This window comes from Somniosus microcephalus, chromosome 11 (genome assembly GCF_052327205.1).
Source record: "Somniosus microcephalus isolate GS21.2 chromosome 11, FLI_Smic_1.0, whole genome shotgun sequence".
NCBI classification, from domain to species: Eukaryota; Metazoa; Chordata; class Chondrichthyes; order Squaliformes; family Somniosidae; genus Somniosus; species Somniosus microcephalus.
The window spans coordinates 239,243,594-239,263,049 of NC_140997.1; the positions used below are offsets into that span (position 1 = coordinate 239,243,594).

Consider the following 19,456-nt stretch of genomic DNA (forward strand, 5'->3'; position numbering starts at 1 on the left):
TATGACCTTTGTTACTCTCTCTGTCCCTTCCTGACCCACTCTGCTTATTTTTACCCAAAACTCTACTCTGCTCCAGAGCCTTGACATTTCTCTCACTGCTTTTAAATTTACCCTTTCCTGAATCCCCCCCTTCATTAGCTTAAAAGCCCTGTCTACTACCCTAGTTATTCAGTTCATAATCATAATCAACTTTTATTGTCATTGTTAGTGCACAAGTGCAGTACAACGAAATGTAGGCTTGCGGCTCCCGAGAGTGTACATTTAGATTAAGACATTTAAACATTCAACATACATTTGGCTTGTAATACATTAACATAAACATAACCATAATAAAGTGCATTGGCAGATGTGCAGGCTTTAGAGTTTATTTGTGGAGTTCAGTAGGATGACAGCCCTGGGAAAGAAGCTGTTCCTAAATCTGGTCGTACGGGTGCGAATGCATCTGTAGCGTCTCCCAGATGGCAGGAGGGCGAACAGACTGTGGCTGGGGTGGGTAGGGTCTTTGATGATGGACCGTGACCTCCGTAAACAGCGTTTCTGGTATATGTGCTCTATGAGTCATAGAGTAATACAGCACAGATAGAGGCCCTTCGGCCCATCGTGTCCATGCCGGCCATCAAGCCCTGTCTAATCTAATCCCATATTCCAGCATTTGGCCCGTAGCCTTGTATGCTATGGCATTTCAAATGCTCATCCAAATGCTTCTTAAATGTTGTGAGGGTTTCTGCCTCCACAACCCTTTCAGGCAGTGAGTTCCAGACTCCAACCACCCTCTGGGTGAAAAAGTTCTTTCTCAAATCCCCTCTAAACCTCCCTCCCTTTACCTTGAATCTATGCCCCCTAGTTATTGACCCCTCTACTAAGGGGAAAAGCTCCTCAGCATCCATCCTATCTATGCCCCTCACAATTTTGTACACCTCAATCATGTCCCCCCTCAGCCTCCTCTGCTCCAAGGAAAACAAACCCAATCTGCCCAGTCTCTCTTCATAGCTGAAGCGCTCCAGCCCTGGTAACATCCTGGTGAACCTCCTCTGCACCCTCTCTAACGCGATCACATCTTTCCTGTAGTGTGGCGACCAGAACTGCACACAGTATTCCAGCTGTGGCCTAACCAGTGTTTTATACAGCTCCATCATAACCTCCTTGCTCTTATATTCTATGCCTCGGCTAATGAAGGCAAGTATCCCATATGCCTTTTTTACCACCTTATCCACCTGTTCCGCCGCCTTCAGGGATCTGTGTACCTGCACACCCAGATCCCTCTGACCCTCCGTCTTGCCTAGGGTCTTACCATTCATTGTGTATTCCCTTGCCTTGTTAGACCCCCCAAAGTGCATCACCTCGCACTTTTCCGGGTTAAATTCCATTTGCCACTGTTCCGCCCATCTGACCAACCCATCTATATCGTTCTGCAGACTGAGGCTACCCTCCTCGCTATTTACCACCCTACCAATTTTAGTATCATCCGCGAATTTACTGATCATACCCTTTACATTCATATCCAAGTCATTAATGTAGACCACAAACAGCAAGGGACCCAGCACCGATCCCTGTGGTACCCCACTGGCCACAGGTTTCCAGTCACAAAAACAACCTTCGACCATCACCCTCTGCCTTCTGCCACTAAGCCAGTTTTGTATCCAATGTGCCAAGGCACCCTGGATTCCATGGGCTCTTACCTTCTTGACCAGTCTCCTGTGCGGGACTTTATCGAAGGCCTTACTGAAATCCATGTATACCACATCCACTGCGTTACCCTCATCCACACACCTAGTCACCCCCTCAAAAAATTCAATCAAATTAGTCAGACATGATCTTCCCTTGACAAAGCCATGTTGACTATCCCTGATTAATCCTTGCCTCTCCAAGTGGAGACAAATTTTGTCCCTCAGGATTTTTTCCAGTAATTTTCCTACCACTGATGTTAGGCTCACTGGCCTGTAGTTCCCCGGTTTTTCCCTACTACCCTTCTTGAATAATGGTACTACATTAGCGGTTCTCCAGTCCTCTGGCACATCCCCTGTGGCCAGAGAGGTCCTGAATATATGTGTTAGAGCCCCCGCAATCTCCTCCTTTGCCTCACACAGCAGCCTGGGGTACATTTCATCGGGGCCTGGGGATTTATCCATTTTTAGGCCAGCTAAAACCGCCAATACCTCCTCCCTCTCGATGTTAATATGTTCGAGCATATCACAGTCCCCCCGCCCTATTTCTATGTCTACATCGTCCTTCTCCATAGTGAAAACAGATGCAAAAAATTCATTTAGAACCCCTCCTACATCTTCCGGCTCCACACACAGATTGCCACTTTTGTCCCTAATGGGCCCTATTTTTTCCCTAGTTATCCTTTTACCCTTAATATACTTATAAAACATCTTCGGATTTTCCTTTATTTTGCTCGCCAGTGTTATTTCATGGCCCCTCCTTGATCTCCTAATTTCTTTTTTAAGTATCCCCCTGCACTTTTTGTACTCCTCTAGGGCTTCCTCCGTCTTTAGCCTTTTGTATCTACCAAAAGCCCTCCTTTTTTTCCTAATCCATTCCCGTATATCCCCTGACATCCACGGTTCCCTGTGGTTTTTGGAACCACTCTTGACCTTTATGGGAACATGTTGCCCTTGTATGATCTCAATCTCCCTTCTGAAAGCCTCCCATTGCTCCGATGCGGATTTTCCTACAAGTAGCTGATCCCAGTCCATTTTGGCCAGATCCTGCCTTATCCTATTAAAATCAGCCTTCCCCCAATTTAGAACCTTTATTTCCGGCCCATCCCTGTCCTTTTCCATGACCACCTTAAATCTTACCATATTATGGTCACTATCACCAAAGTGCTCACCTACTAGCACTTTTTCCACTTGGCCGGCCACATTCCCTAGAATTAGGTCCAGTACCGCCCCCTCTCTTGTAGGACTTTCTACATGCTGGCTCAAAAAGCTCTCCTGGATGCACTTTAAGAATTCTACACCCTCTGAGCCTTTCACACTTTGACTATCCCAGTTAATATTGGGGAAGTTGAAATCCCCCATTATTATTACCCTATTATTTGCACATTTCTCTGAGATTTGCCTACATATCTGTTCCTCTATCTCCCCCTGACTGTTTGGAGGCCTATAGTACACTCCCAGCAAAGTGCTTGCCCCCTTTTTGTTTTTAAGCTCCACCCATATGGCCTCATTAGAGGACCCAGCTAATATATCATCCCTCCTTACTGCAGTAATTGACTCCTTAATTAATATTGCGACACCCCCTCCTCTTATACCTCCCCCTCTGTCTCGCCTGAAGATTCTGTACCCCGGAATATTGAGCTGCCAGTCTTGCCCCTCCCTCAACCATGTCTCAGTGATAGCAACAATATCATACTCCCATGTGTTTATCAACACCTTCAGTTCATCCACCTTATTTGCAAGGCTCCTTGCATTAAAATAGATGCCATCCAGCCTTGCCCTTATATATTTGCCCTGCCTACCAAGCTGACTTGTTTTTTCCTCCATAATTGGCAGCACATCCCCCCCTACTTCAGCTCCCCCCTGTATCCCATCCCCCTGCCAAGTTAGTTTAAACCCCCCCCGACAGTGCTAGCAAACCTCCCCGCAAGGATATTTGTCCCGCTCTGGTTCAGGTGCAACCCGTCCGACTTGTACAAGTCCCACCTTTCCCAGAAGCAGGCCCAGTGATCCAGGAAAGTAAAACCCTCCCCCCTACACCAACTCTTTAGCCACGCATTCATCTGCTCTATCCTCCCATTCCTATACTTACTAGCACGTGGCACTGGGAGTAATCCAGAGATTACACCCTTTGAGGTCCTGCCCTTTAATCTGTTACCTAGCTCCCTAAATTCTTGATGCAGGACCTCATCCCTCTTTTTACCTATGTCGTTGGTACTAATGTGGACCACGACCACTGGCTGTTCACCCTCCCCCTCCAGAATGCCCTGCAGCCGCTCAGTGACATCCTTGACCCTGGCACCAGGGAGGCAACAAACCATCCTGGAGTCACGTTTGCGGCCACAGAACCGCCTATCTGTTCCCCTTACTATAGAATCCCCTACCACTATTGCTCTCCCACTCTTTTTCCCCCCCTCCTGGGCAGCAGGAGCACCCCCAGTGCCAGGAAGTTGGCTGCTGCTGCCTTCCCCTGGTGAGTCATCCCCCTCAACAGTATCCAAAGCGGTATACCTGTTTGGTCGGTAGCCGGGTGCCGGTAATGCGTTGGGCAGTTTTGACTACCCGCTGCAGGGCTTTCCGGTCATAGTAGCTACAGCTGCCATACCATACTGTGATACAGTTCGTCAGGATGCTCTCTATTGTGCAGCGGTAAAAGTTAGAGAGGATCAGGGGTGACAGGTTACATCCCTTCAGCCTCCTTAGGAAATATAGGCGCTGCTGGGCCTTCTTCACCAGAGAGGAGGTATTGAGGGACCAGGAGAGGTCTTCCGTGATGTGGACTCCGAGGAACTTCAAGCTGTCCACCCTTTCCACCACAGCCCCATTGATGTGGATGGGGGTGTGACTTCCGCCTTTAGACTTCCTGAAGTCCACAATGATTTCTTTGGTTTTCTTGATGTTAAGGGCCAGGTTGTTATCGGCGCACCACTTCACGAGAGGCTGGACCTCCTCCCTGTAGGCTGACTCATCGTTGTTGGTGATCTGGCCTACTACCGTGGTATCATCCGCAAACTTGATGATGGTGTTGGAACCATGAACAGCCACACAGTCGTGGGTGAAGAGGGAGTAGAGGAGGGGGCTCAGCACACATCCTTGTGGGGCCCCCGTGTTCAGGGTCGGGGGGGGGGGGGAGGTGTGGTTACCTAATTTGACAGACTGGGGTCTGTTTGTTAGGAAGTCCAGGGTCCAGTTGCAGAGGGAAGTGTTCAGGCCAAGAGTGTGAAGTTTGGTGGCCAGCTTGTTGGGGATGATAGTGTTGAATGCTGAGCTGTAGTCTATGAACAGCATTCTGATGTAGGTCTCTTTACCATCTAAGTGATTCAGTGCAGAGCGTAGAGCAGTTGTGATTGCATCCTCTGTTGATCTGTTTGCACGATAGGCAAACTGGTGTTGGTCAAGAGAGGCGGGAACACTGGCTTTGATGTGAGCCAGGACCAGTCTCTCGAAACACTTCATTATGATGGGTGTGAGTGCGACAGGTCGATAGTCGTTCAGGCACGTCACAGCCGTTTGTTCGCCAGGACACTGGTCCCAGCCCGGTTTAAGTGAAGCCCATCCCAATGGAACAGCTCCCTCTTTCCCCAGTACTGGTGCCAGTGCCCCATGAACTGAAACCCCTTCCTCCCACACCACTCTTTGAGCCACGCATTTAAACCTCTAATCTGTTTGACCCTATGCCAATTTGCGCGTGGCTCAGGTAACAATCCAGAGATTATTACCTTTGAGGTTCTGCTTTTTAATTTGGATCCTAGCTCCTCAAACTCCCTCAGCAGAACCTCGTTCCTAGTTCTACCTATGTCGTTGGTTCCTACGTAGACCACGACAACTGGATCCTTCCCCTCCCACTCCAAGTTCTTCTCCAGTCGCGAGGAGATGTCTTTAACCCTGGCACCGGGCAGGCAACACAACCATCGGAACTCCCGGTCGCGGCCGCAGAGAACAGTATCTATCCCCCTGACTATACTGTCCCCTACCACAACTGCATTCCCTTTCACTCCCCCCACTTGAATGGTCTCCTGTACCATGGTGCCATGGTCAGCTTGCTCACCCATCCTGCAGGCTTTTCCCTCATTCACACAGGCAGCAAGAACCTCATACCTGTTGGACAAGGGCAAAGGCTGAGGCTCCTCCAGCACTGCACCTGGGGTCCCCTTACCTGCCTGAGTTGCAGTCGCACCCTCCTGTCCCTGACCACTAACCAGACCTGTACCACTACCTAACCTAAGGGGTGTGACTGCCTCCTGGATCAAAGTGTCAGGGTAACTCTTCCCATCCCTGATGCCCCACAATGTCTGCACCTCAGACTCCAGCTCAACAACTCTGAACTGAAGTTCCTCAAGATGCAGGCACTTACTGCAAACGTGGTTGTCCAGGATCACAATGCTCTCCACAAACTCCCACAAGCTGTGGTTGTGGCACACCACCTGCACTGCCATCCCTCTATGACCTTGTTTTATTTAATTAAATGTAATTACATTTGTAATTGGATAACCTAGTTTACAGTGTAGTTTCTTGACTACTTACTTGATCTAGATTAAGTTAAGGGTAATGAATTTAAATATCTACATGTGACACAAAGCACTACAAGTAGTGTCGGCAAAAAGCAACAACTCTTTCCCCCTCTTCTCCAAATTCCCATTCTTTCCAAATTCCCAAATAAAACACACTGTTTAAGTACACTCCGTTTTAATCTCGCTCTCTGCAGACTGCTCTGTGCTGTTAAAAAAAAAAAAAAAAAACATACGGGACCCATGGCTTTATTAATAGAGGCAGAGAGTACAAAAGCAGGGAAGTTATGCTAACCCTTTATAAAACACTGGTTAGGCCTCAGCTGGAGTATTGTGTCCAATTCTGGGCACCGCACTTTAGGAAGGATGTCAAGGCCTCGGAGAGGGTGCAGAGGAGATTTACTAGAATGGTTCCAGGGATGAGGGACTTCAGATATGTGGAGAGACTGGAGAAGCTGGGGTTGTTCTCCTTAGAGCAGAGAAGGTTAAGAGGAGATTTGATAGAGGTGTTCAAACTTATGTGGCGTTTTGATAGAGTAAATAAGGAGGATCTATTTCCAGTGGCAGGAGGGTCGGTAACCAGAGGACACAGATTCAAGGGGATTGGCAAAAGAACCAGAGGCGACATGTGGAAACATTTTCTTCTCACAGCGAGTTATTGTGATCTGGAACGCGCTGCCCGAAAGGGCGGTAGAAGCAGATTCAATAATAACTTTCAAGAGGGAATTGGATAAATACTTGAAGGGAAAACATTTTCAGGGCTATGTGGAAAGAGCAGGGGAGTGGGATTAATTGGAGCGCTCTACCAGGCACAGTGGCCTCCTCCTGTGCTGTATGATTCTATCCCTTGACACACTTGCCTAACAAAAATCTGTCTCTCTCAATCTTGAACATTTTAATTCCAGATTTCCACTACCATTTGTGTGTAAAAGTGCTTCCTGAATTCACTCCTAAATAGCCGAACTCTAATTTTAAAATGATACCCTCTTGTTTTGGATTCCACTAACAAAGTAAATAATTTCTGTGTATCTACCCTATTGAATCCCTTAATCATTTTAAACGCCTCGATTTGATGGCAAGAGAGCCAGAGGACAGATGAGATTTTTTATGCAGCGATTTGTTGTGATTGGGATTATGGAGAGTTTTTAGTGTAGGGTGAGGAACCCTTGCTTGTGATGAATTGAGGCCTCACTTGGACTGATTTTTCACAGACCCATTGCACCGGAAACCCTTTTATAATCATCATGTGAAAAGAACTATCCTTACCTTTCAGAACGTCCTCATCGATTTAGCACAGGCCGCCACTGTGGCAAAAAATTCATTTCCAATAACTGCATGAAAGATTCTAGTAATAATCTTAAAATGTGAATGAACATTGTTTGACTGTTTGTTTATTGCCTCTTAGGCTGCAAAGTCGAATCCATTTTCCTCAATATTGAAGCTGTCAACACACACAGAGAAAAGCCAGAGGTAAGGTGGAAACCCAGGTGAAATTATTTAATAAGCAACACTCCAGTCGGTTTGGTAAAAAAAGCTTGGTGTGGTTATACTGGCTGCTCCTGGGAATGGTGGTGAAATATCCCCAAGGGGGAGTGTATGGAGTTTGATGTCAGACACAGGACAGCCTTTGCCCTTTGCACTCTGCTCAGTAACTGGTTACAGGCAACCTTTGATCTCCTTCATTGCTAAGAGTCCATGTAGTTTATTGAATGCTGAAGTGAATAAAAACCTTTTTCAGTCACCAGCTGACACGAAGTGGCAACAGTTGATCAGGTGGAGTGAAGGGCCAACAATAGGGGCCTGTGAGGGGCCTCCTGAGCAGGATAATGACACATTATACAACGAGCTAAGAAGGGGATGTAATGCTGGGCGACTTCAACCAGCCCAATATTTGGTGGGACTGTCCTAATGGCAGTTGGGCGAGAGAATGAGGGGGAGTGACTGTAAAACAGGACCCAGTGTGGATCACAGCCCACCGGAGTAACTTGCATCTTGTTCTGGTTCTCGCTAGTGACCAGAACAACACCGTAATCCAGGAGTAGTGCTGCCTCTGGGACCAGTCACCAGCCTGGTTACACGGCAATCAGCAGCAGGAAGGACCAGAACCGAAATGCCTTCAATGGAATGAGGGATGATCAAAAAAATTGATTTGGGAAATATTGAGGAAAGAGATCTCAGTGGGCGGGGAGGGGGGGAATGGGACACTTTTAAAACGAATATATAATCGGATCTAACAATAGAAAAAATGGAAATGAGAGAAACAAGCTGTACAAAGACTCGTGGGGGGGTGGGATGGGGACTGTGGAAAGGGTATAATAATTGGTTATGAGAGATATAATGCACCAAGAACTCAAGAGATGGAAATAGGTATAGAAATTGAGCACAGTATTCCGGGATTGATAGAGTAGAGAGAGTAAGGCAGAATTCTAAAGGATGAAAGTGGAGGTGTAACTGAAGAGGAAATAAAAGTGAATGGGGTTTATTTTGACTGTGCGTTAGTGTAAAACAGTGATAGCGAGTCGGCAGCCTGTTTTACATCGCCCCCATTTTTATTTCCATTGACGTCAATCGGGAGAGCTGTAAATCGGGCTGCTGACTCGCTATCACCTGCTTTACACCATCGCACAAGCTCAAAATGACCCCCAGTATTTCTGTGAACTATTCACTAACTTGCTACCCGGTTTCTGTAGTAGAGCTAGTATTCCAGAACATTTTGAAGTTAGTGTTGCAAACTTAAGTTAAAGGGGCTTATGACTAACAAATGACCTGGGCCAGGTGGTACTCGGAGCCCCAGAATACAGCTGGGGGACGTTTGGGGGCATCTGTTGTCATCAAGGGATTGGGCACTAGTGAGGTCTCACTGGCCTCGAAGCAAATGTAGTGTCGGTACTTAAACTGGGCAACAAACATTGACCTGGTACCTGCAGGCCTATTAGCTTAGCATCAATAATAGGTGAACTAATGGAAGCCGCTGTGAGGCAGGCTGGAGGAGTACTTGTAAAGTGCCAACAATAAGAAACAGCCAGCGGGAAGATCCTCTCACAAACCTCGACTTCTTTGAAAATGATACAAATGAAATAGATAGTGAGGCTCCCAATGACCCGAGGCCCCCATTGACCCCAGGCCCCGGATGACCCGAGGCCCCTATGACGCCGAGGCCCCCATTGACCCCAGGCTCCGGATGACCCGAGGCCCCCATTGACCCCAGGCTCCGGATGACCCGAGGCCCCCATTGACCCCAGGCTCCGGATGACCCGAGGCCCCCATTGACCCCAGGCTCCGGATGACCCGAAGCCCCCATTGACCCCAGGCTCCGGATGACCCGAGGCCCCCATTGACCCCAGGCTCCGGATGGCCCGAACCCCTGATGACCCGAGGCCGAGGCTACCGATGACCTCTTGAGAGAACTCGATACACTGCTGGAGGGAGGCAGCACACCTGCACGCATGATGAGACCCATTCCGCATACGGGAATATTTAACTACAGACGGATGTTAACTTGAGTTGGTTTCCTTAAAATGGGACTCCATGTTTTTATTGTTAAATGGTTTGGCGGCAGAAATCCAGGTATTTGTGTGGGGTTTATGGATTTTCATGGGCTCTGGTCTCCTGACTTGCTAGAATCTGAGCTTGGTTGCTGTGATGTATAATGACAAGGGGAGGCTAGCAGGAGCCTCTCGCGATAAACACAAGTGTAGTTTTCCACCGATTTAACACAATGTCCCGATACATTTGCTGTAAAACCCTCATCGGAGCTCCTTGATAGAAAGATAATGATTCTGGGCCACTCGCAGCTTGGGTTTAAAAATGAAATTTTACTTGCATTTCATTATATTTTCTCGCTAAATTCACAACAGAAGTAATGCTGAGCTTCACAGGCGCGTTATCAATCAAAACCTGACACCGAGCTACATGAGATATTAGGACAGGTGACCAAAGAGAGAGGTTTTATCAGTGTCTTAAAGGAGGAGAGAGAGGTGGAGAGGTTAAGGGTGGGAATTCCAGAGCTTTGGGACACGGCTGCCAATGGTGGGGCGATGGAAATCGGGGATGCTCAAGAGTCCAGAGTTGGAGGGCTGGAGAAGGTTAGAGATAGGGAGGGGTAGCAGGACAGGTAGATAAATGGTTAAGAAGGTATACGGGATACTTGCCTTTATTAGCTGAGACATAGAATATAAGAACCGGGAGGTTATGCTTGAACCGTATAAAACACTAGTTAGGCCACAGCTAGAATACTGTGTGCAGTTCTGGTCACCACATTACAGGAAGGATGTGATTGCACTAGAGGGGGTGCAGAGGAGATTTACCAGGATGTTGCCTGGGCTGTGGAATTTTAGTTATGAGGAAAGATTGGATCGGCTGGGGTTGTTTTCTTTGGAACAGGGGAGGCTGAGGGGAGATTTAATTGAGGTGTATAAAATTATGAGGAGCCCAGATAGAGTGGATAGGAAGGACCTATTTCCCTTAGCAGAGAGGTCAATAACCAGGGGGCATAGATAAGAACATAAGAAATAGCAGCAGGAGTAGGCCATTCGGCCCTTCGAGCCTGCCCCGCCATTCAATGAGATCATGGCTGATCTTCTGCCTCAACTCCATTCACCGGCCCTATCGCCATATCCCTTGATGCCCATACTAGTCAGAAATCTATCGACTTCTGTTTTGAATATACCCAATGACTGAGCCTCCACAGCCCTCTGGGGTAGAGAATTCCAAAGATTCACCACCCTCTGAGTGAAGAAATTTCTTCTCATCTCAGTCCTGAATGGCCTACCCTTTATCCTGAGGCTGTGGCCCCTGGTTCTAGACTCCCCAGCCAAGGGAAACATTCTCCCAGCATCCACCCTATCAAGCCCTGTAATAATTTTGTATGCTTCAATGAGATCCCCTTTCATTCTTCTGAATTCAAGAGAATACAGGCCTAGTTTACTCGATCTCTTCTCATACGACAGTCCCGCCATCCCAGGAATCAATCTCGTGAACCTTCGTTGCACTCCCTCTATGGCAAGTATATCCTTTCTTAGGTAAGGAGACCAAAACTGTACACAATACTCCAGGTGTGGTCTCACCAAGGCCCTATATAATTGGAGTAAGACTTCTTTACTCCTGTACTCAAATCCTCTTGTAATGAAGGCCAGCATACCATTTGCCTTCCTAATGGCTTGCTGCACCTGCACATTCACTTTCAGTGACTCATGTACAAGGACAGCCAGGTCCCTTTGAGCATCTGCATTCCCCAATCTTTCACCATTTAGGAAATACTCTGCCTTTCTGTTTTTCTACCAAAGTGGATAACTTCTCATTTATCCACATTATATTCCATCTGCCATGTTTTCGCCCACTCACTGAGCCTGTCGAGATCCCCTTGAAGCCTCTTCACATCCTCTTCACAACTGACACTGCCACCTAGCTTTGTATCATCAGCAAATTTGGAAATGTTACATTTAGTCCCCTCATCCAAATCATTGATGAATAGATTTAAAGTAATTGGTAGAAGGATGAGAGGGGAGTTGAGGAGAACCTTTTTCACCCAGAGGGTGGTGGGGGTCTGGAACTCACTGCCTGAAAGGGTGGTCGAGGCAAAGACACTCACTCCATTTAACAAGTACAGGAGTTGGATGTGCACTTGAAGTGCCATAGCCTACAGGGCTACGGACCAAGAGTTGGAAAGTGGGATTAGGCTGGATAGCTCTTTTACGGCTGGCATGGACACGATGGGCCAAATGGCCTCCTTCTGTGGTGTAAATTTCTATGATGCCATGGAGGGATTTGAACACAAGGAGGAGAATTTTAAAATTGAGGCGTTGCCGGACCGGGAGCCAGTGTAGGTCAGCGAGCACAGGGGGTGATAGGTGAACGGGATTTGGTGCGAGTTAGGCAGCAGACCTCATCAGTCCATGCATTCTGCTTGTAATTATTAATATTCCATGTACTGGGGGCATGTAACGAGCTGAGCTGGAGCTGGTCTTGCACTTGTGCTGAAACCGACTACTGAAGTGGATAAAAGCAGCGTGGCCACTTTAACCGTTAACCAGCATTGATCGATCAACAACAACAGCTTGTATTTATATAGCACCTTTTAATATAGTAAAGCTTCACAGGAGCGATTATCAAACAAAATTTGACACCGAACCACATAAGGAGATATTAGGACAGGTGACCAAAAGCTTGGTCAAAGAGGTCGGGTTTAAGGAGCGTCTTAAAGGAGGGAAGAGAGGTAGCGAGGCAAAGGTTTAGGCAGGGAATTCCAGAGCTTAGGGCCGAGGCAACAGAAGGCACGGCCGCCAATGGTGGAGTGATTAAAATCGGGGATGCTCGAGGCCAGAATTAGAGGAGCGCAGAGATCTTGGAGGGTTGTGGAGCTGGAGGAGATTACAGAGATAGGGAGGGGCGAGGCCATGGAAGGATTTGAAAACAAGGATGAGAATTTTAAACTCACGGCATTGCAAAATGCATTTAACTTGAATAAAGTGCTTTGGATGCGGTTTGTGCGCGAGAGAGTTTGGGCCGTTTGAGGTTGATGAAAGGATGTAGTACAAGCTGAGATTTAACGGCAATAATCTTTAACTCTGGTAAGAGGTGAGAGGTGAAGTTTAACACTGGGAGCATGCCTTTGTTTTTGAGGGGGGAGGGGAAGGACAGCACTGTGCCCCTCTTCACGCGCTGGTGGAATGATTACAGGGCCTCACACAGGGCATTACTGTTGGGGGTTGGCTGCATGGTGTCTCTGAAGCCAGTTGTTAATATGCGATGCACAGCGTGAAGCTGCATTCAGCCAGCACTGGAAGACTTTTAGGCCTAGAAATTCAGTGGTGTTAGCGCCCACTTAGCGCCTAAAGAGGTCTTTAGCGCCGGCGCTGTTGGTAGCCTGGAATTCAGTGTAGCGCAAATGGTGGCGTTAGCCGGTAGCGCTGCGCCGGCACCGATGACGTCATCGGTGTGCGCAGCGCCCCGGTTTCAACGCGATGCCGGCCCAACGCCCAAATTCACTTGCCGCTGCCTCACCCGTAGCGGGCGCAAGGAGCGTTTGTAAAACGGGGCCTTGCAGCTCCGAGAGGCCGGGGCGTAAAGGTGGAGGTGCGGCCGGCCGCTTTGCCGCTCCTTCCTCCCCAGACTCCCACACCACCCCCCCGCGGCATTGGTCTCTGACCCCCGCGAGCCCGGCACTTCTCTGTGGTGCCGGGCTCATTTGCCGGGGGAATCCAGCGGCGATCTCACGGCTGCAGGCAGCTCCTCCTTAAGAGAAGGAGGCGGCCTGCAGTACCCCAGCCTGCCGCACCGCATCGGGTGGCGCAGCGGCAGCTGGACGCCTGAAATTGACTTTCATCGCCCCAAGCGAGGCGGCCAAACCCTGCAATAGCGCCCGCCTCCGTCTTGGGGCGCTGCAACTGAATTTCAGGCGGGCGCTACGGGAATCCGGGCGAGCGCTAAATTTCGGGCGCTAAAGACCTGGCGCGGCGATAGCGAAATTCTAGGCCTTAGTTTCTGGGTCAAAACATATTTGAACAGCATATTTAAAAAAGATTTGAAACGAAGATTTGAAAATAAAAAAGATAGGGGCCGAATGGCCTACTCCTGCTCCTATCTTCTATGTTTCTATAGGGATCAAGGGGTATGGGGAGAAGGCAGGGACCGGGTACTGAGTTTGGATGATCAGCCATGATCTCATTAAATGGTGGAGCAGGCTCCAGGGGCTGAATGGCCTACTCCTGCTCCTATCTTCTATGTTGAAAAGATTGTTAACACATTCAAACCACAAGCTATATAGTAAATAGAAATAGCAACAGAAAATGCTGGAAAAACTCAGCAGGTCCGGCAACATCCGTGGAGAGAAATTTGAGTTGACGTTTCGGGTCGAACCCTTCTTCAAAACTGGAAAGAAAAGAAAACAGATCGAAGGCAGGGCTGCGATCGGACAAAAGACGTGAAAGAAACAAAAGAGCTAGACGAGATGGTAATAGGCTGGGATTAGGTGTAAAGTGTACTGGCAGGGCAAGAGATAGCTGCCAGGTGTGAGAGAGAAACAAAAGGAAAGGGGGGGGGAAAGGAGTGGAAAAATTACAAGAAAAAATGTGTAATAGGGGCCGAGGTTATGATCTGAAATTGTTGAACTTGATATTGAGTCCGGAAGGCTGCAGACTGCCTAATTGGAAGATGAGGTGCTGTTCCTCGAGTTTACGTTGAGCTTCCGTGGAACAATACAAGAGGCCAAGGACGGTGAGGTCCGAGTGGGAATGGAGCGGTGAATTAAAATGACAGGCGACCGGAAGCTCGGGGTCACCCTTACGGACTGAACAGAGGTGTTCCGCAAAGCAGTCTCCCCAATGTAGAGGAGACCGCATCGTAAATAGAACATAGTTTCCACAGCGTAATAAAGAACCGAGCCTGGATTTCCTTTTGGGCACAGTACTGCAATGCATGTTTTAAGATTGCAGTTTGGTGCCTGAAAGTTTTGCTATGGCAACTGAAGTGTTGCCTTCAGCCATGTTTAGCTGCATAGTTCTGTCAACTTAGCTCAGTGGGCAGCTCTCTTGCCTCTGAATCAGAAGCTTGTGGGTTCAAGTCCCACTCCAGAGGCTCGAGCACATAATCCAGGCCCACACTCCAGTGCAGTACTGAGGGAGCGCTGCACTGTCGGAGGGGCAGTACTGAGGGAGCACTGCACTGTCGGAGGGGCAGTACTGAGGGAGCGCTGCACTGTCGGAGGGGCAGTACTGAGGGAGCACTGCACTGTCGGAGGGGCAGTACTGAGGGAGCACTGCACTGTCGGAAGTGCCGTCTTTCAGATGAGAAAACCGAGGCCCAGTCTGCCCCCTCGGGTGGATGTAAAAGATCCCTGCATTATTCGAAGTAGAGCAGGGAGATCTGCTGGGGTCCTGGACAATGTTCCTCCCTCAACCAACACCTCCAAAATCTGGTCCCTTACTTCATTAGCTGTTTATTGGATCTTGCTGTGCATATATTGACTACTGCGTGTGTCTACTTAACAGTGGCAGCACTGCACAAGTAATCCATCGATTGTAAAGCACTGAGCATGTGATTACACAGCATTACAAAGTATTTACAGCACAGAAACAGGCCATTCGGCCCCACTGCTCCGTGCCGGTGTTTCTGCTCCACACCAGCCTCCTCCCACCCCTCCACATCTCACCCCATCAGCATATCCCTCTATTCCTTTCTCCCTCATGTGTTTATCCAGCTTCCCCTTAAATTAATCGATACTATTCGCCTCAACCACTCCCTGTGGTAGCGAGTTCCACATTCTCACCACTCTCTGGGTAAAGAAGTTTCTCCTGAATTCCCCATTGGACTTATCAGTGACTCTTATATTTACGGCCCCTAGTTCTGGTCTCGCCCACAAGTGGAAACATCTTCTCTACGTCTACCCTATCAACCCCTTTCATAATCTTGAAGAGCTCTATGATAACACACTATATAAATGCTACTTCATTCTTTAACAGTCAGTCGTGCAGGAGATTTAGCTAGGGGAGTTTTAGTGCAGTAATTTACACTGTGAATTTCTGCCTGTGCCAGCACAGTTTGTGTGGCTAGTGGTGATTGAAGTGAGCTGTGGGCGCTCGGCTCTCCCGCTGTCATCACAACCACAAACACCTGATCTTCCAATCTACTGCCCCTCTGTCCTTGCAAACTAAACCAACCATCCCCCCACCCCCACTCCACTAGCCCCCATCCCCCACCCCCTCTGCAAAGTCCTTGACCGTGTTGCTCCCTTTGTAATGGTGCATGGAATGTGGTCATTGTGTAAAGGGGAGATAACCTGTTGCAGTGTTCCAATCTGAGCATGTTACTAACTGCATTTCCGTAGTCCTCCGATCGGCCGTATTGCCCAGTCGCTGTTGGTTTGTTTTTATTCTTCACAGTTTCTGTTTTGTTGTTATGCAGAATGTAGACATTTCAAGACCTCCCGAGGAAGCCCTTCTAACCGTCCCTGCTCACCAATGAGACTTGCTGCCTCACCTATCGCCATTGCGCCCTAACTGGGGGCACTTTCCTCACCGTCTAACCTCACGATGCAACTTGAGTTTTTATTTCAAATCCTAAAATAATCCTGCAAATAAATACTTTTACTTCTGGCTCTTTTATTAAGTGTTCATAGATTAACCGTTATGGTACACAAGGAGCTTTGGGTACAATACAATGAAGCTGTGATGGAAGATCTCCGAAGCCAATTATAAACAATACTGCTCAAACCTGTCTGTCTAGACTGGTCTATAGCCACTGTCTCACCCTCAATGACTGATTGAATAGATTTATGATTGTACATGTATTCATCATCTATTGGACTGTTTACTTCTGCCACTTTGCACTGTGTCTTTTAAAAGCAGAATAATGTTGGAGCGACAGACGAGCATGGGAAAGTGAGCAGCCCCCAGATAGGGAAATATTGGCCCGGAATTTGCGGTCAGCGGCGAAGCAAAGGCGTTGACCGCTGGCCCCGAAGTAAGCTTTGCACAAAGATCTCGCACTCTCCCTGTCGAAGTTTGGGTTTTCCGACGTTCCATTCAAATCAACGGAGTATAGTGGGGATCCCCGAGCGCGAGCAGCTGTGACGCCAACAGGCTGTCTAAGCAGCCAATCAAAACACAGAATTCTCACAGACAGCAAACCAGGAAGTGAGCAAGCTCTTAAAATTCTAACTTTTTAGAAATGTTAGAGCAAAACAAAAATTGGGACTCCCACATGGGGAAAAGGCAAACCTGAAATAAAGATGAACAAACTTTTAAAAATGTATATATTTTTTTTTTTAAGTTTCTTAATTTAAATTTTTATCAAAATGGATAAATTTGACACTGCTAAAAATTAAAATTAGTTTTTCAAGGCCATAACCTTTGTTTAGCAGTCGATACGCTGTTAAAACCCCAGTTACACCTAATCCCTTTGGGTCCATCTTTTAGTGGGGAATTTACTGGTGTAATTACCGCAGAAGAGCCAAAGTTTTTGTTGGTTTCCCTGCTTTGAGAGATTTCACTGGTTGCCGGCTCCGTGGGGGGTGGGGGGTGGGCACAGCGCAGCCTGTGGAGGAGCAGTGAATGACAGACCGCAGCTTCAGGATTTCTGCCTGCACCTGCACACACGCCAAATCCCAAAGTTGCGATCAGTTTCAAAGGCGGAATGACGGCGAACGCTGCCAGGTCGTAGTCATCAGGACCGCAAATTCCAGGCCAATATTTTCAAAACTGTTTACATTTATTAGCGCTTTTTGCATTTGGCATGTTAATTTAACCTGGTATAGTGATTAATTTAACCTGGTATAGGTGTTCCGCTTTCGCAGCAGGGAAATATGGAGCTCAGTCCTGGAAAATGAAATGTATTTGATGTAAAATAATGTATTTTAGCTAACAGTAATTTGAGAGGAGTTTTACTATACAGGTAGTAACCGGTATCTCATTGTTGGGAAGTGAATGCTAACCCATGAAACGCACAGTCTTAAATGGCCAGGGACGAAGTTAGTGAAGTTCCTGTTCTACAGTAAGGGACACTCGGAATCAGGTGATTGATTCGAAAGAATTTGCTTCCAAGTACAGGAAACTTTGTGCTATCCGGCACCCACGGGACCGAGCTGCTGCCGTTGCCTGAAAACTGCCGTACTCTCCAGAGTTAATGTTGAGAGATACGGAGATTCTTATCTCTGTATTTGACAACAAACACTGTTGCTTAGCAACAGCTTCTAAACACTCGGGTGTGGCCCTAAAGCTCTGGCCCTAAAGCTCTGTAGCTGAAGCTGTTGCTATAGCTACAGACCTTGCACAGCTTGACTGTTCAAACAAAGCAAAAAAAACAAACAAAAAGAATAAAAAATGGCTGCTGATTTTTGCCGGTGGCTCCAGATTGCCGGATAGCTCACCTCCGGATAGCACAAAGTTTCCTGTACATTGATGAATATATAAATTTGTTCTTATTTGAGATGGAGGATGTAGTATATTTTGATCAGTATTATTGTAGGATGGATGTCACACTGCTTGTAATAAATAATTTTAATAATGTAAAAGTTACGGAGATTTATCGACTGCTCAAATTGTGCAAAGGTTGAAAAAAGTTTAACAAAGAAACCTTTATTTATCATTGTACCTGGATCTGCTCAGTATATGTTGCTGGACTTCAAGGTGATTTTAATTAAAATTTGTAACATTTAAGTGTATATTCTTTTTGAAAGACCAACTCCCTGTGTTCTGTATATAATCTGTGATTGTGTTAATGTGCAGTCTGCATTCAGATACAGCTCCAGTCCAGTCTGTGTATTCAGCTAAACAGATCCATCGAAATATCTCACCCCACTCTCACTAACTGAGCAGTGACTGCAGGCTGCACCAACACCACCTCCACCACCACCCTCCTCCATTGTACAGAGCTTTTCATCTCCCGATACTGGGGGAAATGATCATTTACCCTTTCTGCAGCTATGTTTAGAACTTATTTCGAGCTCCAATCGATTGATGTGGGATTCCCTGTGTAGTCCAAGTGAGTAAATGTTGTATATCGAGGGAGTGTACCGTACTACGTACTGGTTAGTACAAAAAACTGGTCATTTGTGGGAGCTTGCTGTGTGTAAATTGGCTGCCGTGTTTCCTACATTACAACAGTGACTACACTTCAAAAAGTACTTCATTGGCTGTAAAGCACTTTGGGACAGCCTGAGGTCATGAAAGGCGCTGTAGAAATGCTCCTCCCTCCCCCTCTCCTCTCTTCCCCTCCCCTCCCTGGTAGTCACATGATACACTGATAATGGAGTTATTGACTAATCACAGCAATCAATCTCTATCAATTAAGAAAGACTTGCATTTATATAGCGTTTTTCATGACCTCCGGATGTCTCAAAGCGCTGTACAGCCAATGAAGTACTTTCTGAAGTGTAGCCACTGTTGTAATGGAGGAACTGCGGCAGCCAATTTGTGCACAGCAAGATCCCACAAACAGCAATGTGATAATGACCAGTTTTCTTTGTTATGTTGATTGAGGGATAAATACTGACCAGGACACTGGGGAGAACTCCCCTACTCTTCTTCAAAATAGTGCCATGAGATCTTTTACGTCCACCTGAGAGAGCAGACGGGGCCTCGGTTTAACATCTCATCCGAAAGACAGCACCTCCGACAGTGCAGCACTCCCTCAGCACTGCGCGGGAGTGTCTATTCTGGATTTTTGTGACCAGACTTAGACATGAGGTGAGGAAAACCCCCCAGTTGTGGAGAGGTTTGGGAACCAGAGGTCTAAAGTCACCTGTTCCTCCTGAGCACGCTACACTCACCACACGTCGTGTCTCAAATT

General features: G+C 47.4%; 1 protein-coding gene across 1 annotated transcript in view; it reads left to right on the forward strand.

Annotated features, from left to right (window-relative positions):
* The window catches only part of LOC147111379 (6-phosphofructo-2-kinase/fructose-2,6-bisphosphatase 4-like), a 135,960-nt gene extending 117,636 nt beyond the window's left edge, over positions 1 to 18,324 (forward strand). The window contains exons 12-13 of the mRNA XM_086000015.1: positions 7,574 to 7,642; positions 16,073 to 18,324. Coding sequence (XP_085856141.1) covers positions 7,574 to 7,642; positions 16,073 to 16,132 — 129 coding nt within the window. The 3' untranslated portion in view covers positions 16,133 to 18,324. The remainder of the gene's footprint in view (positions 1 to 7,573; positions 7,643 to 16,072) is intronic.
* Positions 18,325 to 19,456: the final 1,132 nt, after the last annotated feature.